This window comes from Cyprinus carpio, chromosome A17 (genome assembly GCF_018340385.1).
Source record: "Cyprinus carpio isolate SPL01 chromosome A17, ASM1834038v1, whole genome shotgun sequence".
Classification (NCBI taxonomy): Eukaryota; Metazoa; Chordata; class Actinopteri; order Cypriniformes; family Cyprinidae; genus Cyprinus; species Cyprinus carpio.
In genome coordinates, this window is record NC_056588.1 from 17,249,824 (window position 1) to 17,277,261 (window position 27,438).

At 37.2% G+C, this 27,438-nt stretch overlaps 1 protein-coding gene across 10 annotated transcripts in view; it reads right to left on the reverse strand.

Annotated features, from left to right (window-relative positions):
• Positions 1-27,438, reverse strand: part of LOC109073495 (DNA (cytosine-5)-methyltransferase 3A-like) — a 54,679-nt gene that overhangs the window by 17,012 nt on the left and 10,229 nt on the right. For 5 of the 10 annotated variants that reach the window (XM_042774276.1, XM_042774272.1, XM_042774275.1 and 2 more), the window contains 5 exons: positions 17,200-17,539; positions 12,423-12,469; positions 11,805-11,951; positions 1,517-1,864; positions 428-586 (listed from right to left, as the gene is read on the reverse strand). In XM_042774276.1, the coding sequence (XP_042630210.1) occupies positions 428-586; positions 1,517-1,864; positions 11,805-11,951; positions 12,423-12,469; positions 17,200-17,539 (1,041 nt within the window). The remainder of the gene's footprint in view (positions 1-427; positions 587-1,516; positions 1,865-11,804; positions 11,952-12,422; positions 12,470-17,199; positions 17,540-27,438) is intronic. The other 5 variants (XM_042774277.1, XM_042774274.1, XM_042774279.1 and 2 more) reach the window with 3 other exon arrangements.

Below are 27,438 nucleotides of genomic sequence, written 5' to 3' on the forward strand. Positions count from 1 at the left end.
GCTCTCTGCACTTTTATATATTTACGTTATTGAACCGTTCTTTTTGTTTACAAAGCTTCAGTACATAATATCACTTATATCTGTCTTACAAATGTACTGCAAATGTACGGTTTGCGGGTGCACACCCGAGTTCAGAAGACAGCATTCACATCATCCAAACAAACCGAACTCTAACGTCAATCGAACCCGGGTGTGCACCAAAAGCGCTAGTGTGAAAGCACTCCAAAATATCTCTTTTTTTGCATTCAGCAGACGAAAGAACCTCATACAGGTTTGGAACAACCTGAGGGTGAGTAAATGATGACAGAATTTTCATTTTTGGGTGAATTATCGCTTTAACATGCATTGTTTCCTGAACATTAAAATAATTCCCTTAAGAATTAATTTGTTGTACACCTTCTGCTACAAGACTGAATACAAAACATACCACAGAAAACTTGCAGTCACCGAACCACATGACCCATCTGGTTCCTTCAGCCGCCCGGCTGCGTCCAGTTATTAACCAGGACACAATCCGTCCAGGCCACCAGGAGAATCCTCGTAACTTTCCCCAGACTAGCTCACCAATGCCGAAACCTCGGCCATCCTGCAATACACAAACAAAGGATGGATGATTTCAATCACATTACATAAATACATTAAAATCTGTACTGGCCATAACATAACCTGTGTCTTTTGCATTATCTTTAATTATATTTATTTTTAGTGTCTTGACTTTCAGCCTGTATGATAACTCTAAGGTGATTGCTATAAATTGCTATAAACCTTTAATCCTGACAGTTGAACTACAGTAGCTGTAGTAAACTGATGTTCTGGTGTAACCACCCTCACAAGATGGTTTTTAACTCTGAAGTCTAAAGATGATGTCACATTTACCGTTGTTTGTCAAATTTTTGTAAGTGATAAGGGTAAAATGTTTTCTTACTCAAATTTTGAAACAAGTTCGAGTTGGTGACGTGGATTCGCCAAGATGATCAAAAGAAAGCTGCTTGGTTTGAAAGTGTCTTCTATGTGAGAGGTGCTTCATCTCTACACTACTGACTATAGACAGTGGACCTTTTTTGCACACAAAATCTTGCAGAAAATGTGTTGATGTGACCGCACCTTAAGGCAAAGAGCTGTACTACAATAGTTTCAAATTACTCCCAAAAGTCATATGAAACAAACTCTCTAGCAGAAGACAGGCCCCATTATTTAAACCTAGCTTTCAAATCTGGTTAGCCGGATAAGTTCCAGGATAACATGGCATAATCCTGGGATTTCTCAGAGAATAATTGGCCTTTCAGCAAGCAGTTGTCAAAGTCAGTTATTTTGATTTGATAACGAAACGAAATAAACTTTAAGCAGTCTTTGAACAACAGGAAATCCTACATTTATTCCAGAACTTATCTGGCTAACCAAATAAGCTACAACTGTAGAACAAACCACCCAAATCACAAAATTTCTACAGGATTGTATACAATATTTCAAAACAATGAACTTCAAACCACCATGAGGATGAGGAAGCTACTCGTACCTCGTACTCCGACTCTGTGTCAGTGGACTTGGGTAAGGTCTTGTCTCTGTCCCCTATAGATACGGGCTCTGGGGTGGTGGCAACAGTTGGAGAGGCTGGATCTGTAGGCTGCTGCTGCGGTTGCTGTTGGAATGGTGGAGGTTGCTGTTGGGGTGAAGGCAGGGGTTTGAGGTTGGTCTGAGGTTGAGCTTGAGGCTGTGGTGGTTGCTGCGTTGGTGGAGGAAAGAGTAGTGGGACGTTGATTATGGAGCTGTCTTTTTGAGGCTCTGACTCTACCTCGCCATGGTCCTCCATTGAGTTCATCACAGACACCAGTTTTGCCTTCTTTTCTGCCTGCAATGTAGGGAACAGCGGGACAGGAAGAGAAGGAGGTAAAGCACATGGAACAGCAGTGGCTTTCCTGAGAATAGCACAGTTCAGCGCTTGAGTAATGGTGACAGCTCGGTTTGTTTATAGTACTTTAATCCCACGTGCCAACACAAATATCCCCATCCTTTCGATAAAGCACAAGTGCCCCCCTTTTGAGTGTGATAAGTGGCAGAAACCTGTGAAAACAGTACCCTTTTCATTGCAGTGAAAGCTGTGAGCGATTACTTCGTAACAATGAGAGCTCCCCCCGTGGCTGAGATGGATGCACGCTGGAGAGTTCAGCGAGTTTGTCCAACCTGACTCTAAGCTATTAGGTCAAAAACAGAGGACACGAGCCAAGCCATGACTTAAGCAGCTCACAACAAATCCCCAACAGCTGCACCTCTCTCATCCTCTCGTTCTCTCTCACTCGCACGTGAATCTCTTTCACAGCTGTAGTTTCTCTGCTGCTGGGGTCCAACTCCATCTCCAATTTCACTCACACACACGTAAACCTGGCAGAGTCACCTGTGTGTGTGTGTGTGTGTGTGTGTGTATGTATGTGTCTGTGTGTGGAGAAAATGGTTGGAACCGTCCCCAAAAAGCTCTCCCTATGTCTCTCTTTAGCTCACTCCCTCCATTACAGTGACTATACATTCATATAAGCCCACAGAGGGGGGAGTGAAGCTCTGGAGCCAAGAGCTCATGAGTGTGCATGAATAGACAGGATAAGTGTGGAGTAGAAACATGTGGCCTCAAATTAAGAAGCCCCACTGTAGTTTATAAATATCTGTATAGCTTCACTGGCTGCTTCGTTGAGCTGGGCCATATGTGCCAGGCTGTTTGTCCTTGACAGTGGTTAACTGTGGAAAGAATATTTAAGTTTATGAAAGCGGTTTTATGTATATATGCATATATTTATCTCTGCAGTACTGGGCAGTATGGTGGTATATACCAGTGGTTCTCAACCGAGCCTGAGTAAACTTCCAAAGGAGCTGCAAGATGTCTAAAAATAGTCAATTTTAAATTTGTATAGCGCTGTTCGTAACCCATGTTGTTTTAAAATGAACAAGCAAAACATGTTTCGTAACTTAGCAATGTTTGTAAGGTTGAAGAATACTGTACTAAAAACTCTATTGCTGTCAAGTGTACCATTCAGGTCCTTAAGTGTAGAAGATGATCATAATGAATTTTTCCAGGTGCAAATTGCATTTGAGTCGCAATATTTATAGTTCTATGTCCAATGGATATAAGCTGTTTGTCAGAATTTATTAGTAGGAAATTGCTGTCCACTGTACCCACTCTTCAATGTCCTTAATTCAACTTGGAAAACTGAGGTATGTGGTATAGAGGAAATATTAAGATGCATCATAAATATAACAATGAAAGCTAATCCCATGTTTCCTGATGTCTCCAACAGAATGTTTTAGATGTCTCATTAATTAAAACACCTGATTCAACTCATCAACTTATTAGTGTGTAAAATAGGGAGACATCTAAAAATTCTCGGAGGTGGCTGTCAGCTAGGCTGTCCTAAAGGAAGACCCGCAAAACTTCAGAGGACATAATACAGAGCCTTGAGGGACTCCATACTGTACTTAACTGATATTTGTTAGATTTGACAGTTTCTAATTTTCATAACAAAGCAGTAGCAATTAGAGTGGCAGCAGTATTTAAAATGCTTTTAAAAAGTAAAACTTTGTTTTACCAAAGTTATTTCAGAATACAAATAAGTTACAAAGAATGTCTAACAAATTCTACATCAATGTTTCCTTTGTTCAATATTTATTGTTTTTTTTTTCCTTTAAAGGAACAATGTTTTAAAGCTTAAAATCATTAAGTTCTATTAAATATTTGGATGTGACAAAGCGGGGACCTCAGAGTCACAAAGGCTGAGATCGAATGAAATGGTAATAACATTGAGATGTTGCTATACTGTTTATACCATATTAGATATATTCATGAGGCAAATAGTTTCACACAGTTTTCATAGTTATGCATTTTTTTAATTAATGCAGAATTTTTTATTTCAAAATTATTTTTAATCACTAGATTATTCAGTACTAGACATTACATCATGGTCATTCAATATAAATCTTTTTTTTTTTTTTTTATTCTATCAAAAATAACTACATTATGGTGTCTACTGTTACCATGATGCTCAATTACTTGTACCATATATAAGATTTTCTGTCATACACCAGTGGCTTGAGTTAACATTAATGTATTCTTAGTCCAATCATTTAAAGGCAAGCATATAAATAAGATTAAATCAGAGTATAATTGAAATCTGAAACACTTATTTAAAGAAAATATTATCTTGAGCTACCCACGACTGATTTCATCTCACATGCTCTGTTAACTTGAAAGGTACACAATTTACATTCCACACAACAAGCCAAACTCACCCTATGTGACTGATGAAGAGTAAAAATGCCTGCTTTTGATATAAAACCCACACATAACTTCTGACTTGAAAAACCCCCTAAGCTTTCAAAGCTATCATAGATACTACAGGACTGTCAAAACCGATAAATAATGACAGAGGCAGCCAATACTGCAGGCAACTTAAGTGTATCAAAATGTACAGTGACAGGGAGAGAAGAATGTAGACTCAGGAAGAGGAAAATGGCTACTTATATATAAAAATGAAGAAATCAATATAAAATTGACTGCCCAAAAACTGGGGGAGGAGAAGAAAGCATTGCGGCTATAAGTAGAGATTTGCTTCTGGACGTGTTTTTTTCCCCCCAGCTGTAAATGCCCCTCTTCAGGGGCCTCACTGTAGCAAGTCTGGCTCTTGGAATTGAGGGAGGGGGAAACGAGAAGGAAGGAAAGGGGGAAGGTTCCAGGAGTACAGTACTTTACAGTCTTTGTCAGCCACAAACACATGCCCCAGCTCAGGAATAACAATATATATCAGCAATATATCATGCACAACAGAGAGCTTTAAATAACCAGTGTTGTTGTGTATGAGTATGAAAAAAAAACAACAACTGAGACTTAAGTCTTAGTTTATATAAAGTTTTGGGTGTATATGATAATACAAAGAAAAAAGCAAGCTGTACTGTTGAAATCACTTGAGCTTTGCTATTCACTGAATAAATACATTTATAAAGATTTAGAAAGTTCTCCATTTATTGGCATAGTTTGCAGTATGGTTATCCAATACACAGAGGAAGAAATATTTGATCAAAAAAGTTTAAAATATTAAAAACACAGATCTTGAGATGTATTTTGAGAGAATGGTTCTGATACTAGTCCAAGTCTTACATTTCTAACTAACAAAGAATATCCTCCAGCCACTGAAGTAATGAGATGTAAATCTCAACATCAGCACTAAGAAAACTTACTTTTAAGCCACTATGGGACTAAAAATGTGGATGTACTGTAATGCTATCTATAGTGCAGTACTTTCATTTAAGTAAAAAAAAAAACGCCACATAAAAAAATATAGAAGCTTACAGAAGTGATAAACTAACATATTTAGTTAAAGCTCTTATACACAGGGCACATAAGTCCAATTCTGAAATTTAAGAAGGGTAACCTTGTAAGAAAGTGTTTTTTTTTTTTTTTTTTTAAGTTCTGTGTTAAAGCTGGTGTGTTGTATTATAGGACAGCTCAGGCTTTAGGAGCATTACCTATATCTGAAAGGAAACACCCATAGCCTTAAGCTGCTCTCCACATTACAATGATCAACCAAGCCTTTTTTCCAAGAAAGCTCCTCTAGCAATTTTTTTTTTCCCAACCTTATTGTAATTTATTATATACCATGATGATTCAAATCAATTCCATGATCAGCTACTGCAAATTGATGCCTGTAGGCCTATTATTTTGCATGTTCAGCCCTTTGAATGTGTTGCAGTTCATATGACATAAGCATGAAAAGACAGTATTACTTATATGCCTTACAAATTTAACTATTCGCTTTCTGTGATAAACTGAAAATTATAGTTGCTAATAGAGATCATTTAAATATGTCAACAAGCTAACATTAGCAAGCTGGCTAACACAGATGAGTTTTTTGAGCAAGAATGAATGTGGTAAGAACGATAGTCTTGGAATCATTAGTTTGGGTTGAAAATTACAAACAAAACAGTATTGTGTCACACCGCATGCTATACAGTTACAATATAGCTTCTTTGGGGTAGAAAGAATCATAATTACCCATACGAAAAAGAAGTTTATTCAAGTGTGCTATTAGTATACTTATTTTAAACTAAAAATAGGAAAGTATACTTTTAGTTTACTTTTTATGTACTTCTCAGAAATTGGCTTTATGTACTTCTAAGATATATACTTATAATGACAATTAAGTATACTTGACTTATACTTATACAAAAAGTCAAAATATACTTGAACTTTACTTAAGTATACTTAATAAAATAAACTTGAAGTATACTACTTTTTGGTAAGGGTTTTTGATGTACTTTTTTGATTTTTTGGGGTCGTTTATGATTATTTTTTTAAGAATAACTTATTGGATGATTCAGTTGGATTTTTTTGTCACTTCCTCTCTTATTTGAAATTTTGGGATCAACATAGATAGTATTTTGATCATGTTTTAAATTATCAAGTTCAAATTATACTAACAGTTTTATTGTGCATCATCAAATAATTTCTAATAAACACGGATTGGATCCATTTAACATTCAGCAAGCCTACATAAATACAACAGAACAAAGATACATATTAAATAAACAGTGCTTTTTAGGTAGGTTTAACAGTTTTCAGGTACAGAAATAAAGTAAACAAATTATAAAATTAAATACATATTAATCCTTCTTTGTTGTAACAGACTTTATTATGATTAATCTTCTAATTTGTTTTTGTATACATTTTAATATTTTTTTGTAAGTTTAAATAATCCTTTACTGAGACGGGACTCTTATTTTGACGGGTTTTCCAGTCTAAGGAGCTATATGGGTAATGAAAGTGTGCAGTTCTTCGGATTTAAAGTTTGTCAATTTATTAAGCACCCCCCGAAAAGGAATGATATCTGTATATATTTGTTTACTGTTAGTTGTAATGTGTTTTGTGTAATTTGCTGTAATTTGATGATAATGCAACTGAGAGAGAGAGTTTTAATGTGCACTTCTCGTGCTGTGTTTTGTTTAGCTCTTATGGGGACTTTTTTGGAGTGAAAAAGGACGCAATAAACTTAATAAAGTATATAGCCTTATATAGCCGATATGCCGATGGTTGTAAAATTGTAAAAAAAATCGGGCAATAAATATCGGCGGCCGATACATTAGTGCATCCCTAATCATAATCAAATATAAATTAATATTAATATTTTAATAAAATTATAAAAAAAATACATTCATATTATTTTAATTTTTATTATTCCAACAGCTTAAAAAATAATATCAAGCAAGAATTTAGTGAATCCCGCGTTGAATTTAAGATTTTTTTATTTTATTTTTAACTCCCCGAGATTAGAGAAGCAGTCATAAGTAAAATTACGTTTTTGTGGGCGTTGGCAAGTCCGCTGCCGGCCAACGTAGAACATATGTGGAAATTATGCAAATGTTTTACCCAGTGACGTGTAGCCGTCACGGATGTGGGATTTGAATTACTAACGACTCGTTTAGGCTGCAGAGAGTTGATTCTTTATTTTAGGAGTCAATAACTTTATTTATCATGCATTTTCAACTTTACAACTTTGCTGATCATTTACATTCACATACAGCTACGTTACACACTGCATGAAAGGCAATATTGGAAATGGCATAATATTGGCACTTTAATGATAGATTTGTTTATAAAACACAAGTCGTTGTGAGGATTATTGTGATGATTTTATCAGCTGTTTAAACTCTCAATCTGAGGATCTCTTGGTGAGCAAGTGATGTAATGCTAAATTTCTCCAAATCTGTTCACACGAAGAAACAAACTCTACATTTTGCATCTTAGATGGCCTGAGGGTGAGTACATTTTCAGCAGATTTTCATTTTCAGGTGAACTATTGCCTCAAGGTATATTGCATTAATTATATCATACAAAATGCTAAAACAATAATATTATTTTTAATAAAAAAGAACATATGTGTGTGTATATATATATATATATATATATATATATATATTATATATATATATATATATATATATATATATATATGTATATATATACACACACACACACACACACATATTATTTCTTTTTTTTTTTACTGCATTTTAAATGTTAAAAACCCAAGCTTGTTAAACACTGCTGACAAATGATATGTCTGTATGTCTGATGTAGCACAAAAAAAAAAAAAAAAAGGAAACGTGGAACCGTTTTCAAATAAATAATGTTTAATAAACAATGTTTCCCTTAAACTTTTAACAATATGAAGAATCAGTTTGAATTAATTCAAACGTCGGCAGCACAGCAGTGCACACTATAATTCCAACAGGCAGGGGTTGAATGGGTATCGCCACTGTGTGACAATCGCATTTATTTTGATGTGACTCTGTGAGATACCGAACAAAGTCTGTTCACTTTTTAGCCTCCCAAGTCCAGAGAATAGAGGATGCATTTAGTTTGTGATTGTGCTGGGTCCATTAAAGACTCAGTAATTAGTAGTGCAGCAGAGGTCAGGCATGCTAAATGAGTCTTAGTCTAAGTACCCTAATGTTAAAACTTTTTAAAGCCTTCTCTTTATTTGTTCGCTTCAAGCTGCTTAAAATTATTTTAGTCTAAAATCTGTTATTTCCTTAAATTGCGGATGAATCGTCAAAAGCTGAAGTGCAAAAGTCTGCCTGCTTCAGTCTGTGCAGCCTTGACTCAGAGTATGAGCGAGTGCTGGCAGTGCACTAATCACATGCGGTTCCTGGGTTCACTCGGTTCATTCATATTTGCATATCCTTAAAAAGACATGCACCGCATTTCCGTTTCAACACAAGCGGCAACTGCTGACAGTTTTATGCGTTTACGGTACTGACCCAAATCTGACAGACGGAAAAAAGCATATCATCTTTGTTTTCAAGCCCAAAAGCACAACTCTCCTTTTAAAACAAGTTTGAAAGCATTAGTTTGAGCTTAAACATGCTATGTCTCTACAACCCAACTGTATAAATAACCACAAAAAGCACACTGTCATATCATGGCACACTTAAAAACTAAGCATAAACTTTCAAACGTGAACAAAGCCAAAGATTTGCCCTGTGCACAACATCCTGCAGAGGTAGTAAAACAGGAAATACATTCAGCTCTCTGCAATCCCCCTTTGATAACATAAAGGCTAGAGAAAAAAAAAAAAACACTTTTAAGCAAACCATTTTGTCTTGTACTTGCAATGTTTTAAGCTCGGTCCGGCACTCTGGTTTTAAAGAGATGGGTTTCCTTTAAGCTACCCGGGGCAGATGGTCCGTAACAAGTCTCCTGGAAATACCTGAAGTCAGCATATTCCTCTTCCAGCAAGTCTACTCAGACATGCACACTGTCCCCTGCACTATCAACAACAAACATGTCAGCCGACCTACCCATACACGCCTGCACTCGGCACTTTAAATCCAATGTGTGAGTCGCTTTTTTTCTAACCCCACTCTTGGCTCACTGGAGACCGCTTCAAAAAAAAAAAAAAAAGAAAAAAAAAAAAGAAAGCATGAACATTTCTTTGTCTGGGAATTCAGGGTCAGGTGGTTCCCAAAAGGAATTCTGGTTGGCTAGAGAGGACTTGCAGAATGTTTGCAAGCTTGTCCAGGAGGGCTGTCTTGCAAAGCAGCGCTGGAAATTCGCTGTAAACCTCATCTTCACCCTTATATCCATAGTACGGAGTTCATTTCCACTGCAGAGAGTGTAGCGAGGGGAGTGGGGGAGGAGTGAAGGGAACGGGATGGGGGTGGGAAAGAGGAATCTACTGTAGCGTTGGGTACTTCTTTAAAAAAAAAAGGAGACATGATACCCCTCACTTACAGAAAGTGAAAGCAGGCTGGGTTTTATACCCCCCTTAGGGCCAACGCTAACAAAGCTCTGCTGACTGTATGCGGCTCAGGCCTCATAGCCAGAGGAAGGAAACATGTCAAGGCCCCTTTCAATAGGGTTTCCTGCTGCATTGTTTTGTCCGGTGCAGAGTGCATCCAGAAAACATGACTGCACAGACCGTCGGAGAGCAAACAGAGAAATGACATGTTACGATCTGGGCTCTTCCACAATGTGCCTATTCAGAGAAAAAAAAATTCCCAGGCTCCCAGTGGAGGATTCCTGCTCTGTGTGTGAAGAATGCGAAACGCCCATTTCTCTGGAATTTTACGACGTCCACTCACGAGACAACTGTGTGTCCGGCTAATTTGGCCGTATTTCTGGGATCTCTGACACTTTTATGGCTTATCCTCAAACACAGTGTGGCGAGGGCCAGAGAAAAGAAGATGGGGGCGGGGGGAGCTTGATGTCGATTGGTCAGCTCCCTTTGGTTACCGAGGAAAAAAAAAAGTTATGTAACATAGCAGTTCTCACCATGCAACACAGTACTGTTAGAAGAACTGTCAACCACCTGTACCTGCAATGATATTAGAGATTCACCATAGTGGGGGATATTAGAGATTCAAATGAATTATCCAAATCTGTGTTTCCCAACCCCCATCAGTAAAGGCTTGTTCAAACTAAGGACATTAATGATAACTACTATATAAAGCTTTATTAATTGTCCTAATTCTCTGAGAAAAGTGGAGTCCAACTATAACCATAACAACACACATGAACAATATCGATAGAATGACTTACAGAATTATTTTTTTCCAACAGTTGAATGATAAAAACATTGAGAGATAATCAGAATACACCTTACTTTAAAGAAGTCGGGCATTTAAATCATCAGATGACACTGATGATTATGGTCTGTTAGTGTGAACTATACTGTAGTTATCGTTCTTGTTGTGATCTGACCGTAATGGTCAAGTACCCCATAATTTGTCCCTTAACTCATATTAAACTGGAAAAATAACTCTAGGGAGGGACTACCTATTTGAAAGCCCAATGTCAGACAGGAGTAGTGTTCTGGAAACCTATTTTGGTACAACTAGTGGAACAGAAATCTGGCTGCATGTTCAAGTCAAGACACATCACAACAATTTCAGCCCTGCATGTAGATGTAACGTGTATAAAGATTCAACATGACACAGACTTACTTGACTAAATTAAAAAGTGAAATGGTGATATGATGTTTTAATTTTTTTTTTGTGTTTTTGAATTATTTATCATTTATGATTTTGGATTTTTCTAAATTTATCAGATAATTACTTCAAAGTACTTTAATAAGTATTATAGTTAAACAGTACAAAGGCCAACTGGGGCTGTTCTTGGGGTGGTCCAACCGGGACAACCACACCAAACCCCATTCTTTAAGAGGGTGCCACATCCTCTACTTGCACTTGGCCCTGTCTCATGCTAGGAATGACCCTGGTCCTCACCAGGAGCTACAATGGGCTGGTATTTTATTATTTATTTTATTCTTTTTTTGTCCACACAAAAACGCTCTGTCAATCACAACTAGGTATACACCAATACCGAAAAGTTGATACAATTTTCATTTAATGGATATTACAACTCTACTATTTTGTATAAATTCTAAAAAAAAAAAACATTAAAAACGAATGCAAAATACACTTAATAAGCATGCAAATATATAAATAAGCAAAATAAATATTTACAATACTGATAAAATACAAACTGACATTACCAATTTTAATGCCTCTGATTGGCCACTTCATTCATAACAAACATGCCTGTGCACGGTTTTAATGAGGAAACCAGTGGAAGAAGCCAGCAAGATGTCTCATGAAATAAATGGTACCTTCATGTGAGATCAAATGACTCATCAAATACACTTGGTTTACGCAGAATTTATTCGGCACTCTGTCGCCCTGGCAAACGTTCCTGGCTGCTATCATAGAAATGCTGACAGGCTCCCTATCGCTCTTCCTCTGGGACATTGGTGAGCAGTGGTACTCACCTCCAACTTCCACTTGGCCAGCAACTCCTCCCTGGTCCTCTTGCTAATGTAATAAGGGTCACCGGCCTGGAAGGTTACTCTGGGCATGGGTCTTTGACGGAGGCTGACTTCCCAGCCCACTCCCCCACGAAGCCTCCCTCGAGCTCCCTGTTTAAAGGGACAAACCAAAAAAAAAAAAGGAAAAGAAAAAAATTAACGACCGTTTCTCACTCTGTTTTAGAGTGCTTATCTATCTGTGCGATCCTAAATGAAGGAAGGAAGTAGGTGGTTTGTCTGCGAACGATTTTGGAGCATTTTGCGAATGGGCTGGTGGGGGACTCTCAAACTAAGAGGGGGTTCGAGCGGACTGACAAAACCCATCTGCCCATGGCTGGTGAAGAATAGGGACCCTTGTTTTTAAGCAGAGGACCAAGTGTATTTGATATTTCACCTTTAGGGTACCATTTCTTTCATAATCAAGTGGCTGGAAAAACAGGTTCCACGTTAGTGTCATCTTCGTAGGAGTTTTCTTCTGAGATCTTCAGCAATTATTGGAAAGGTTGAATTTCGACAGACAGAAACTAGCAAAACGTACACACATATATCACAGACAGGCGCACAACAGGAAGACAGTTTTACCTCATTCTTTGCAGAGTCCCCACCCTCGTCCTCCTTGTGCTCCACGTCTAAAGGGAAACAGCCACAAGAACAAGCGATTACCTGAAATGTTTCTGACAGTCCGGATTTGTCACAATGGAAATCTGTCTTCATCAATCTGCAGTATAAGGCCTCAATGATATTTTTGCATCAACAGAAAATTTCACAAGGCTTTTATGTGGAATAGCAGGCATAAAATATCTCTGAGCCAAAATAAACCATTCTCATTTGTGTGCAAAGTTATTTATTTGTAAAAGAGTTTAAATAAAGAGCTAAGAAGCCAAAAGCAGCAGGAAGATGGACCATTTTAGCTCGATTGTTCAATACTATTTGAATGATTTTGAGGCTATTTTGGTTCCAAACTTACAACAGCTTTTTTTTTTAAACGGTAATATTTAAATGAGTGCATGAAAGAATCCTAAATAGCTAATTTTGCTAATCATTAAGTATAAATGATGAACAGGACAACTTCATATAAATAGATCTCTGGGATTTAGACCAGGCTTACAGGCAATCTGTCACGGCATATATTCATGACGTCACTATACTGACATGAAGCCAAAAGAAGTAGACAGCACCCATTTTAATAACTCACTAGCCTACGGAAGATCTGTTTGAAGTATATCAAAGGTCCATCACCCAGCCACATCACAACACTTGAGCATTGAGAGGCTGCAGGCAAAACCTGAGAGCTTGTTTTCTTCACAAGAGCCATCAAAAGCCTGCCAGTGAAGTACCACACACACCCAACCAAAACAAAAGGCCTCGACCCGCGAGTCCTCTTCACATTTACAGCATGTGCAAATTCTCTCTCGCTGCATCTTTCTGTCTCTTACTCTTTTCTCATTCGTTCGACGGAAATAAACAATCCGTCTGTACGGTGAGGAAGGGGTTCATTCCGAGACTGGCAAGGTCACTGGGTTTGTGAGCATGGTTGGCACACTGTGCCCATCAAGCCTCTGGCGTGCCAGTTTGAGCACATGCCAACCTGCATGTTTAGAGCGTCCATTTCCCCTTTACTGGACTGAAATCCGTCCTGTGCCCTCTAGGTAGAGGTATAAAAATGACACAGGTACGGCTGTACTTGCCCATTCTCTGTCAAAGTAAGATTGATCTTTTTGACTATACAATGTTCATGATTCAATGAAATCTTTGGTGGGATTGAACTAATGATTGACAAACAGCTTCTAGGTGCAATTATCTTTTAGCGTGTTGGGTTACTGAAGTCTGGAAAACAGAGGTAGTGACTTAAAGGCAGCTTTGTTGTTGGTATCTGTTCATGGGATTCTACTGAGCTCAGCAAAACACACTAATCAGACCCAAGAGTTCCCTCTTTATACCTCTAGAACTGAACAACTGTATACAGTCAATCAGTACTCTAGGACAGGAACACTAGGGGGATCCTTACAGGTGAAGAACTCTTTAAATGTGTCTTTGTTAAAGGCATAATCACTCAAAAACACTGTCATCTTTTACTTAACCAGTTAAAATGACATCTTATATTTATTGCATGTAAATCTCACTTGTAATTAGATATTAAAAGAGCTATAGCCAGTTACAGCCTACCAATAATATTAAGGTATCCAATAAGGCTGGCTATCAAAACACATTACCCAATTTGAATGTTCAGACTGATTCACTTCAGATTTATTTGTACATTACCACTGCAATGTCCATTTTGCTTACAAAGAAATTTGATAATTATTACACCTCAGCGTCTACACTTTGCCACATGTACTGCTGGATTCAATTCAATTCAATTCAAGTTTATTTGTATAGCGCTTTTTACGATACAAATCATTGCAAAGCAACTTTACAGAAAATTAAGATAACTGTCTGCTGTAAAGTTCATACTAATGAGAGCCCGACAAAAGGCTGCATCATGGGCACAGTGTGGCACTTGGGACACCCTACGGGGCATGCTACGAGTCCACAAGTCCTTATCAAGTGCGTCATTTAAAAGATGAGAGCCATTTAAAAGGATAGTTCACTCAAAAATTAAAATGGGGTATATGTCCAACGCCAACTGACCAAACTGGAAAACAGGTCTCATTACATCCGCTTGTCGAGGAAAGTGTGAATTGATGGTGATATCTATGGACTTTTAACATAATCAGCTAATCTAGCTAGTTGTTGTAGGCATTTATTTAAACAGCTGCATATTTAACAGAACACAAAACTCTTGAACCGGAAGCAACAAGACCTGTTTTGCAGAATACGGAACCCCCATTTGCTTAATCTCAGGCCATCCAAGATGTAGGTGAGTTTTTTTCCAGCAGAACAGAAAAGTAGATTTTTCATGGAAACCGTGGTCAGCATCAAGGTGAGTTGTTTAAGACTATTTTATTTACATGCTTTACTGTCAGGAGCCAAGGGTATTGATTTTGTGCTGTCTGATATGCTATTTTGTTTTTTTTTCTCAATGTGATGGTAGCCGTTGACTTGCATTTTATGAATCTCCAAGGACCATGATTTCAGTTAAAAATCTTTTTCACAGTTCTATTGAAGAAAATAAAATCACCTCAATTTTAGATGCCCTGAGGGTGAATAAATGTAAGCAAATTTTCATGTTTGGCAGCTCCAATGAATCAGTCAGTGTAAATGCACCTTTATAGCTATCACTATTTATTGGTCAAGGACTCTAATTTTGTCAAGGCTTTGTTCTGTTGTGTTCGTCTTTGGTTTACATCCTGTTTCCTCTGTTACCACTGTGTCTAGCTGGTTGTCAATACGTTCCCACCTATCCCTTGTTGTACTCCTCAGTGTATTGTGTATTTAATCCTTCATCAGTTCACATTGTCTTTTTTTGCTGTTGCATTTCTCTTCATGATTTGGATTACCTTCTTCTTTATTTTTACTTTTATTTACCTTGTAAATAAATGCTGCATTGAGATCCACCTCTCCTTATCTTTGACTGACGCACGCTGTGACAATAGCATTGTTAGCAGTGCTAGCAAACAGCACATACTTTGATTATTTGGTATATGACGTTTTACTGGATTTCCAATTATAAATTGACTGTCTAGACTTTATAGCATTTTACATTGGTCTACATGTTGGCGTCTTTCGTCATAAAGTGGGTTAAGGGAGACTGATGTAGGATCAGTGTGTAAGTGCCCTGGGCATTGTGCCATACACCTGGCACGGCCCCCACTGAGAGAGTGGCCACAACACAGACCTGCTGTCTCTCCATGCAGTGCACCCAATCAAGGCAGTCTGCCAGAAGAGATGCGGCTTTGTCTACCCGGTCTTCACTTACTGCTCTCATCAAGGTCAATACCTGACCGTACAGTACGGAGAGAAAGAGAGAGAGAGAGAGAGAGAGAGAGAGAGAGAGAGAGAGAGAGAGAGAGAGAGAGAGAGAGAGGTCTGACAACTGGCATCACACTGGAGCGTAGTGCTATATTCAGGAGCATCTCAGAAACACTGTAGTGCCATGCCAAAAAATAAACATATGTTTTAGCTGAGCTGTGAGCTTGTGAATTGTAACAAGTGATGAAAAAAAAAACAGGTGCTGTGTGATAATATACTGACAACTAAGAGTCAACTCTATTTTATTTTGTATTGTCTTTTGTGGACAAAAACAGGTGCTGTGTGATAATATACTGACAACTAAGAGTCAACAGAATTTAAAAAAACAATGCAATTCACAAACAAATCACTTGATTTGCTTTTTAGGAATCATTCAAATTATTTTTTGATTCAAGTTATATTTTTTTTTTTTTGAGAATTATTTTTTTTTAATAGTTAATATATTTTAATAGTCTTTTTCCTTGTCTTAACGCTTTTTTGTTGTTATTTCAATGAATGTTATGTTTTATAAATGTTTTATTTTTGTTAAATAATGTTAATCAAATAAAAAAAATGATTTAAATATAAACAATGCTAAATGTTAAATGTAATATAAAATAATGCTAAATAATGTTAATAAAAATAAAATAATAGGCACGTGTGTAATTATTAGGTTCAGCATTTGTTCAGTATTCAATTAGGTTTGAAGGTTCTGATCAATTTTTAGAAATACTAAAGAACAGAATATAACAGTTATGATGTTAAATTGATATTATTAAATATGGCAGAAAAATATTAATCACATTTGTTAACAGCATGGTTAATAACTAAACCTTTGTATTTTTATTTATTTTAACACTTGCTTATGTATTTCTATAAAAAATACTCCAAGTTCCCTTGGTGAGTGAAGTTCTAGATGTTCAGAGTGTGTTCTGTACTGCTTATGTTTCATAAATAAAATAAAAAAGCTCAAATTTGTATGCACAGTGAAACTTAACTACTGTAACTACTGACTGTGTGTAAAGACAAACATTCAGAACAGGTTTGTAGTGACGAATGGTACTGAAAAAACAAATATGTTGGAAATCATGGATATGTGGCAGGGGTGATCGGTGCCCTTATTGGAAAACAAAATCCTGTATGAAACGCTGCTGGAGAGAGAATCTTGCCAAATGGCTTCTGTGCACAGTGTGGGAGGCTGGTGTCTTTTGTTTGCAAATTAGATTTTTGGCAGCGTAATTACTCTGATTTACATATTAATGTACTCATTTAACAATAATATTTTTTCCTTGAAGTTATTAGTAGCAGCAAAGCCTCAAAACCATTTTACAATCCCACTTGTTTTGTGACTAAATACTGGAATTTTTTTTTTTCATCACGATGACACGTTCTTGGCCTTGGGCCCACGAGTGGCTCAGTGAGCAGACAGCTGTGAAACATGATGCAAGGAAGGCTGAGCATAACTCACATTTAGTCGGCCGCTCCAGTTTCCGTCTCCCTCGTTTCTTGTGAGGCAGAGTTGGCAGTGTCTCCTCTTCGTACTTCTCAGAGTCCTGGCTGGAGACAAATCCGTTCTCCAGGGATGGGCTCAGGCTTGAATCAGAGGCCGACTCGGTCTGACAGCCCGACTGGCGTGGGAGCCCGTTTTCCACAGCATTCTTGTCCAGTGTGGGGTGGCGACCTTCACACGATTTGTTCTCATGACTCTCAACATCTCCATTCTGGGACTGCAAAGATGACTGGTGCTCCACCCCTTTATGCTGCTTAGCCACACCCACCAACTGATCCACTGGCCCATAACACTCCACCTGCAGCAGAAAATTACATAATCAGATTGGACAGTCATGCATCTACAACTTATTATTAATCAGAAGCTCTGATTAACAATAGAAACTCCCTACAGCACAATAGATTCAATATTTTAATTAAATATGCCCTCCAACACACAACAAAGCAAATTTACCATAACAATCCTCTTTTTGAGATTATAAGCTTCATTACTGTACCAATGTCAACATGAAAAACAAAAACCCCAAAAACCAGAACTCAATATATATGAAAAAATATATATACTTCACTTACACACTGAAAAATATGCACCAGAAGGGAAAAATTAATACAAAAATAAATATTTATTTTCCACGCTTGTACATAGGTAGTGTAATATTTAATATTTTAAAACACCATTTTTATATGCGTCTATAATGGCACAAAGTCAAATAATCAGATGTCATTCAACAACCGCCTTGACGTCTTAAGCAAACGGTAATTAATTTGACTCATTCAAATCTTTAACTGAGCCATTAAAAGCATCATTCATTCCTGAATAAGACACTGTTTGCTCTGTATGTTTATGTTTTACATGCAGCCAGTGAAGATGACGCAATTAGAAGGTGTTTTGTCGTCATAAATTGTGTTGGGGTTTTTCCGTGATGCTGTAGATTCAGAGCCTGTGCTAACAGTGCAAGAAACCCTGAAATCTTATTTTGAGAATTTTATCATCTTGTAACATCGCTCTAACAAGGTAGAGGATGAGGATTTTAATAAAACTGTCATTAAAACACCCCCTCTTTTAATATAAACTGATTTTCCAGAAGGGTTCTTGATAATTACAGTCATATACCTTTACTTACTTCAAAATGGTTATGAATCACAGAGCACAAATTAAAGAGGAAGACCCGATTTGCAGTAAAAAGTCAAATCTTTCATTTGCAGTCTAGGCCTCATCTTTCGTCTGCTCAGTTGTAAGGCCATTTCCGATGTCCTTGTGTTGACATCTAAACTACCTACTGTATCTGAACCATCTAATCTAATCTGAAACAAAGAAGACACGGAAGCTCTTCCTACACATTAAATGTAATGTGAGTACAATGTTGCTATGCATCTGTCTACAAAGAAACACAAAAATAGCACAATAACAACTTCTACTTTACTATTACTGCAGTATGGGCATGAAGAGTAGAGCTTTAAAGCATCATAAACTACACAATTATCATAAAAGTGGCTCATATGACGCCACATTTCAAGACTTCATAAGACGAAATTGTCCGTTGTAAAAAAAAAAATATTTTCAATAAATCAGATTATCCAGTTTACAAAACCAATCTAAATGTTTGCAGTGTTTTTAGTATCACTTATAAACTATTTATTAATAATTTGAATGAGCTATTCCTATATTCAAATTTTTAAATTTAAATTTTAATTTAAGTTTTAGTAATTTTGTTTTGTGCTTTTGTCATTTTTATTTGTGTTTATATATATCAACTTCAAATGTTTTTTTAAGTTTAAGTATTTTTCTTATATTTTTCTTCAGCTTATCAGCTAATGGTTTTCATTTTTATTTTCAATTAACAGAATTTTTTTAATAGTTCTTGTTTTATTTTTAATTAACAACAATACTAAGAAATTGCTCACAACACACTAATTTATTTTTCACTTAATGATATGGTAACAACAGATAAAGCTCACAGATTTTAAGCGAGTAAGGACTTAAATTTGTTCTATTTCTCACAAAATACTATTAAATAACTTAAAATAAAGCACACAATAGTTTAAAAAATACAGTAAAAAATACAGTAAAAAACAGTAATGTGATAACTGTATTCTGTTTTATTCTAATATATTTTAAAACCTATTTTTTTCCGTGTGAACTTTCAGCAACAGTCTTCAGTGTCACGTGATCCTTCAGAAATATTTCTTAATATCATCAATGTTGAAAACTGTTGTGGTGCTTAATATTTTTGTGGAAACTAAAATACAGGATTCTGTAAAGTTCAAAAGAAACTGAAATAGAAATATTTTATATTATATATGTCCTTACTGTCTCATTTGATCAATTTACTGCATCCTTGATGAATAAAACTTTTAATTTCTTAAAAAGATTTTTTTGAATGGTAGCGTGTAGAAGAATAAAAATGCCATCAAGCCAACTCAGCTACACAAAGGCCCTGTACTGTATGACTATACATCCTGTACACAAGGTGATTAATCTTTAACCTTGACATAAATCACTCATCGAATCCAACCACCTGCTTAGCATGTGCGCGGGAAGCCAGACTGACATGAGAAGCTGGCAATACTGAGACAAACAGACTTCAAGCCCGCAGAGAGTTGAACCGCCAATATGACAGTGGCATTTCTCTTTAGAGGAGCAGCTGCCACTTCGCCTCGCTGCCTCAGGATGTCAAAGCAATTCTCATGAAAGAGAAATCGAATAGTCATCTAACACAATACAACCGTTACTCTACTCTAGTTAGAGGAAACACATAATCTCCCAAACAGCTGCTGGATTGTTCGTTCTTGTGCTTGTTCTCAATCAGGAGTATTTGTGTCGCTGTTTTATGTCTTGATTATAACAGAGATTTAAATAAAGATTTAAAACAGTCAAGCTGTTCAACGGCATACTTTTGATGATCTAACTTGTCGTAGCAAGACTCTGGGTGACTCTGGAAAACTTGACTAAAAGCAGGGTTACAGCGTTGTGCCGCCCACAAATGCTGGATTCTGGGTTTCTACTTTCTTTAGTGTTTATTCTTTCCATTTGACAGAGGGGAGGTGGTATGGGAGGAATGATGTTCATTTGTCTGAGGAGAGTCAGTTTGTGCTGTGAGAATGTTTTTAATACCCCCCAAGTCTCTACAAAAAGAAAATAGGGGTGTCTGTACATAAAAATGTATCACTGTCCATTAACATCACTATTATATTTACTGTAAAGGATGTGAGCAAACACTTAACTCTGAGAATTAAACGTAACCGTTCACGCACAGACATGATACTCAAATCTTGTGATTCTTGAGGAGTGGCATAATATTATTTTTAAGTGATTTATGGACTTATTTTTATCTGATGGACGATAAAATGGGAGGAAATTCCATAGACATTTAAGAGCCATTCTAGAGATCAAAATATGATTCAAATAGGCTCTTGGGATTAAATGCGGAGCTTCAGACAAAGAAGTCAGTGAGAAACAAATCAGTCTGATTTGTCAGCAGTTGTTTTGTGAACTGGATAAAATGATTATTTGAGAAGTTCTGAGATGATGATGCAGGACATCATTTCATGAAATATTTAGTGTAAATTTGTGCCAATTTGATGTTGCTCTCTAGTGATCCTAACCATAAATATCTCTGTTTTGTAAAAATATTACATCGGTTTGGGAAAAATACATAAATAAAATTATGTTAACTATGTTTTCAATATGTCACTGCAATGAACTGCATGTAGAACTGACGGTTGAGGGTCCAAATGCATTGTTTTAATGAAGGAGTAATCCACAATCGTAGTTAAAGAACAGGTTAGATCATACACAATATGACAATCCAAAACAATGACTGAGTTAAAGGCTGAGGCAAAAGAGTAATCCAGAGTACAGGCATAATAACTAGTGGTCAACCGATATATCGCCAAGGCTGATGTGTTCAAGGCGGGACTATTATTTTGATGGCGCTGAAAACGGCAGCGCCTGAGCACACAGTGTTCATTCAGTTCTGTCTAATATGGATAAGTCTATCTAATAATCAGATATTACTGTTAAACAAATAAATTTAAATGTATATAAAAAAATTATAACGATTGCTTTAGTATTATTAGTAAAAGAAAGGCAAACATTATAATACTTTCTCATTTGCATCAGCATTCAGCAAATACACATTTATATAATTTAAACAAATCTTTGAATGACTAATGAACATTTAATTTCACAAACCTTGCAGACTTAGAAATCTAGTTGAGATCTTGTGAAGTGTGCATTTGAATCCTGCATGATCGCGTGTGCTCTGTGTAACAGTCGGTCAGTGCAAACTGAATTCTGACTAGACCAGAGTTCTGCTTGACTGGAGACACGCGATCAACAAATTTTAAACTCGTGAATTTAAATAAGGGTGCACCTTATCTATTTTTCCACTAATAACTAATAATAACAAGACCAGGAACCAAGACATGGGGGAACAGCTTACTAGGCTAAGAAATGCAGTACAGACACCAGCAAGACTTAGCGAGAAATGACAGAGAGAACCAGGCTTATACAGGGTGAGCTAACAATGATAATGAGACACAGGTGCAAACAATGAGTGCTGATGAGACCGGGCAGAGGATTATGGGAAATTAAGTCCCAGCTGGTGATCATGACACAGCCTCCAGATGCTCCTAAACAAGAATGGATATAAATCCAGGAGGGAGGTGGAGCGGAGGCAGAACAGGGGGAGGGATGGAGGGCCATGAAGGAAGGGCTGAAGATTGAGGCAGATCAGGGAGCCAGGGTGGAGCTGGGGAAGCTGCAACCAGGCTGGGGCCGGCAGAGCAGAAAGCCAGGGCAGATTCGGCAGAGCAGGAAGACCACCAGGGTGGAGCAGATGGAGCTGAAGATGACCACAGCAGAGCAGATGGGACCGAAGATGCTCACAGTGGAGCAGATGACCACCAGGGTGGAACTAACGGAGCTGAGGACCAGTTCAGTGGAGCTGATGGTGCAGGGGACCACAAAGATGGCTCAGGCTGAGCAGATGTCCACCAAAGTGGAGCAGACGAAGCAGGAGACCACCAAGGCGGATCAGGCAGGACTGCAATAGTGAACACGGGGAAATTAACAATGACCTCTGCTTTTGTAACAGAACAGGCAGAGAGTTCAGATATGGCATCCTTGGCCATGACAGGGCAAGCAGAGAGCTCAGGAACAGCCTCCTTGGCCGTGACAGGACTGGCAGAGAATTCGGGGATGACCTCTGTGGTCATATCAGGACAGACAGAGAGTTCACAGGTGACCACTGTGGTTAAAACGGGATAGGCAGAAAGCTCAAGGATGACCTCTGTGGTCAAGATGGGACAGGCGGGGAACTCACAGGCTGGCGCCAACACAGGACTGAGCTTTGGGGCTTGAGTGGACTCTGGCGCAGATTCTCGGACTTCAGTGGGCTCAGGATCGGACAAGCAACACTCTCAGTGTCCTTTGGTAAAATACTTAAATGTTAGGGTTGTGACGGTGGCAGATTTTTACCACCATGGTTGTAATAGACCAACTACCACCGGTGGCGCGGTGGTGATATGCATATAATTAATTAGTTTTATATTTTATATATATATATATATATATATATATATATATATATATATATATAAGCCTCACCAAACTGACCAGCCAGGCGTTTGCGATCACGGGAACTTGAAGACGCTTGTACAAATGCGGATGGGTGACATGAATGGAGATGGCTCCAGATCGGCGATGTATTATTTGGTTTCCCAACAAGGTTGCCCAACACAAAATCAATTTGGTGAATGCATAAACTGTATTTTCCTGCGCTTAAACCTGCCAATCTAAAGGAAACACTGTGTATGTCGTTTTAGGTCATTTGTAAATTACCATAGACTTATTGTTTTATTTCAACTATTTGCAACTGTTATTACACTTGTATACAAAACAAGTGTGCGTAGAGTGCGTGACATCACGTGCACTACCGACGGTGGCAGTAGACAACCTTGGTGGAAACCGACCACTGCGGTGACGCAGTTGTCACGGCGACCATCACAGCCCTATTAAATGTTTTTTAGAATACCATATTACTGACCACAGCAGAAATATGTTGTGAATATGTATCTTTAATGACACATTATATAATAACAAACAGCAGGGCTCAACAATAAGGACTGCCCGATGGCCGGATTTGTCACTTGCCTGATCGGGCCACTGCCGCGTCACAAAAAGTTTATGATTTGCATCTGTTTTTAAGCCTTGGTAATTTAAAAAATCAAGCAATTTAAAAGCATTCCAGCAAGGTGCTAAAGGACAACTCCAATCAGTACTTGTGCATTGTGTTCTGTGTGTACAACACGTGCACAGACAGCTGCATCTCTGATGCCCGAGCCCCAAGTTGAGTTTCTTTCCAATTCTTTCTTGCTTTTGAATGGGAAAATACACACAAAATGTGTCAAAATATCCGTCTTGGCGAGTATCTTTGGAGATTTAACAATGATTAATCTATATTTAATCTATACAGTGGAGTAGAGATGCACCAATCGACCAGGCACTTTTTGTTTTATTTCAGACTGTCTCTGTTCCGTGCTTGCACACAAACTGCATTGCAGGTTTTTTTTTTGCAAAATGTCATTTGTGTGGAAATATTGCATTATCATTATATTTAGTCTGTAAACGGCTGTTAACAGAGGCCAGAGATGCTGAAGACGGACGCAAAGAGGAGAAAAAATTGTAGCAGGCAGACCAAGATCATTGTTCACAATGCACGAAATATAGAAAGAAAACCCTAAATATTGAATTTTATGTGGATGTGTTTCTGATGGGAACTGACTGTTTTCAGAAAAGTTTACATGGCGTTTTCTTTTCATCATGGCTCTGTATAATGCATTTAAAGTAGTGGTAATATGCACAGCACTGCTTTGTGTACAACAGTAACCAAGTAAACTGCTGTTCAATAAGCGCCACCTGCTGGCAGAGAGTGAATCTGTGTCTCATCTGTGTTTTATGTAGCATAATTTCACAAAGCTAAAGTCAGACCATTCTGTTTTTGCTTCAAATTTGAAATTATACAGTCTAATTTAAAGGGGTCATATGATGCGATTTCAAGTTTTCCTTTCTCTTTGGAGTGTTACAAGCTGTTTGTAAATATATGGGATACCTAAAGTTGCAAAGAATAAAGTCTCAAACCCAAAGAGATATTCTCAATAAAAGAGATATCCCCCCTAAAAGGCCTCGTTTAAACATGCCCCCACATACGTCATGTTTTGGTAAGGTTTTGGTAAGGTTTGCCAAATGTTCATGCAAAGAAAGAAGGAGTAACTTTGATTCTCGCTGTTGCCACCGGCGCCATGTTGTGGAGACGCTGTTTCGTTGTGAAAGCGAAAAAACACTAGAAATCAGTGGTTTAGTTGTATTTACAACACTGTTCCAGAACAGTTCAACCCAAATATTCAGATGTGTGCAGCACATTTTATGGAGGACTGTTTCCTGATCCTGGAAGAGAAGACTAAAATGCCGGCGGTTCTGACTCACAGTCTGTAAGTAAGTTTACATATTTAACCCTCTGAAGTTTTGGGGTATTTTCTCCTGATAACCCCGAAAAGAACTTATGTTGTAGTTTTAGTTTTGATCGTACAGATAAGAGCAATACATCAATCGAATCTGTAAAGGGTCTACTTTTTTTGTAAACTGACATAATAACAACAAAACTTTGTGCACTTATAAAATAAAGATAAAAAACAAGGAGGGCTGTCTGCAGCCTTTGTCTGCGCTGATCTTAATTTACAAACGCGGCATTAAAATGAACTGTAACTCAGTGAATACTCAACACAGAGACTTGAGAGAGATATCTATAGAAAGCCTGACATGTCTACTTTTAAACTAAACAAGTGCTGCCGAAAACAAATATTCTGTGATAAAGTAATCCATATGAAAACAACGCGATTACCGTTTTTCATGTCTCCCTTCATTATCTTCTAATGTGACCACGCCCCCGCGCTGAATTCGCTTTTGAGATGATAATGTTTCACTGAAGTGCGCGGCTTGAATACGCCCACACAACAGAAGACAACGCAGTGAGATTGTTCTTCAAATTTTACTGTTTGCTTCACGATGAGAGGAATAAGACACAATTCACCCCAAAAAGATGTGATGTGGTTGAGGATTTGAGATTTGGATTTCCTCAGAAAAAAAGAATGAAGCACTTTATTCAGCAGAGATCATAAACATGAGTAAGTCTCTTTTTTTTTTCATTTATATACTTGTATTAGGTTTCACATAATGTGTAAACATTTTACTAGTTAGAATTTTTCCAAAGACTTTTTCCAAACTATAATTCCTGACTAAATGTATAATCAAGTGAAATATTATGAAGGTTTCAATAACAATATACAACTACTATACCATTCAAAAGCTTGATGTAAATAATATAAATGTACCAATAAATGTAACTGTAACAAACAATGCTGTTCTTTCAATTTATCCCCCCTAAAAAACCTGAAAAAAAAAATTCTCAGCTCTTTTCAACATTATTAATAATAATAAAAATAATGATAATAATAACAATAAATGTTTTTTTTGTAGAAAATAAGATTGTTAAAAGGATTTCTGAAGGATTGTGTGACTGGAGTAATGATGCAAAAAAATTCAGTTTGAAAGTCAGCTTTGATTGTTCCTAATAAACTGTTTAACTGCACTCACAAGTGAATATTAAATTATGTTGTGGGATAATTAAATATATTCTAAATAAACTACAAACATAAAATTATATAGATTTATTTTGTCCTCACATTCTTTCTTGTAACTCATCCCTCTCAGTCACACAGCTGACTGAATGGCTCATTATGCAGCTCATTATGCAGGCCTTTGTCTTCTCAGGTGTGAATTCATGATAGTTGACGCCTACTCGCATATGACTTTTACCAACAAAAAGTGTCTTAGAAAATTTAAATCAATATATTGTTTTCTGTTAGTGAGTAAACAAGATGATTTTCACATCATTTAGAAAAAAAAATTCTAGGCTACAAGCTCCAGTTCTCCAAATTCCCGGGAACCAATGTTCTGTATGTGGTTTTATTGCCTTATTCAAGTGATTTAACACTTTTTGAGTTTTTCACTACACACGCATAACATTTTTTTTCTCAAAAACACAATCATGTACATACATGCTGCTCACATATTATTATAGCCCAGTTTGTGCTGATTACAGTGAGATTAGACTTTAGCCATTTAGATATTTATAAGAAACTGAAAAAAGTACAAATGTCAGGGCATGACAAAACTTCTCCAGGCCCCAAAAATACCCTTAGACTCCAGAGGGTTAAAGGATTTGTCACTGATGATTCAAACACGAGTTTTAAGCAGTGTAGAGTAGCGCTTGTTGTTTGTCATTTCTCTGAACTCAAATGCAGACATGGTTTTATGTTTACGTGGCACGATGCAACGCAACATGTAAAAAGACAGTACAAGTCATTATGATCAGTAATTATGTCCCCACTGGATGCAACAAATGGCTCGTTTGTAATGGGTTTTATTGTTTTTGTCTTGTGACGCCGGTGTTCTGACCGGGACACGCATCACAGTATGGCGAGGGCCGAAACATTTCCGTTGCATGCTTGAGGCATTCGGCCAATCACAATGCACTGGATAACTTGCCAATCAGAGCACACCTCGCTTTTCAGAACGATGAGCTTTGTAAAAAAATGACGCGTTTCAGAAAAGCGGGGCATAGAGGAGAAACAATAATGTACAGTATGTGGAAATAAACCTCATAAACACATTTCATTACACCAAATACACAAAATAATGTTCTTTTTAGCAACATCATATGACCCCTTTAAATAAATTTTGGATCGATTCATGATTAAAATGCAGTGGTTACCACTAATTTTTAAATGGCTATGAAAAATCAATGTGCAACACAGTGAAGAATATGGAAATGTTATTTTATATGTGATTATTCAATTTCTATACCTGAACACCTACAAACACAAAATCCTAAATAATTTCATTTGTATCTTTGATCTATATATTAAATGGTGTTATTGCTTATAATTTGTTCGTTTTGTTCTTATTTACTGACTATTCACTTGATTGGACTTTATAATTGTCAGTTGTTTTGGCTGTTGTATTGAATTTGAAATTGAGAATTGTAAAATTAAATTTGTATCTAAAATATTGGTGTCATATAAGCTTATTTATTCAAATACAAGATAACGTAGATCAAAAACAATGATAAAGGCA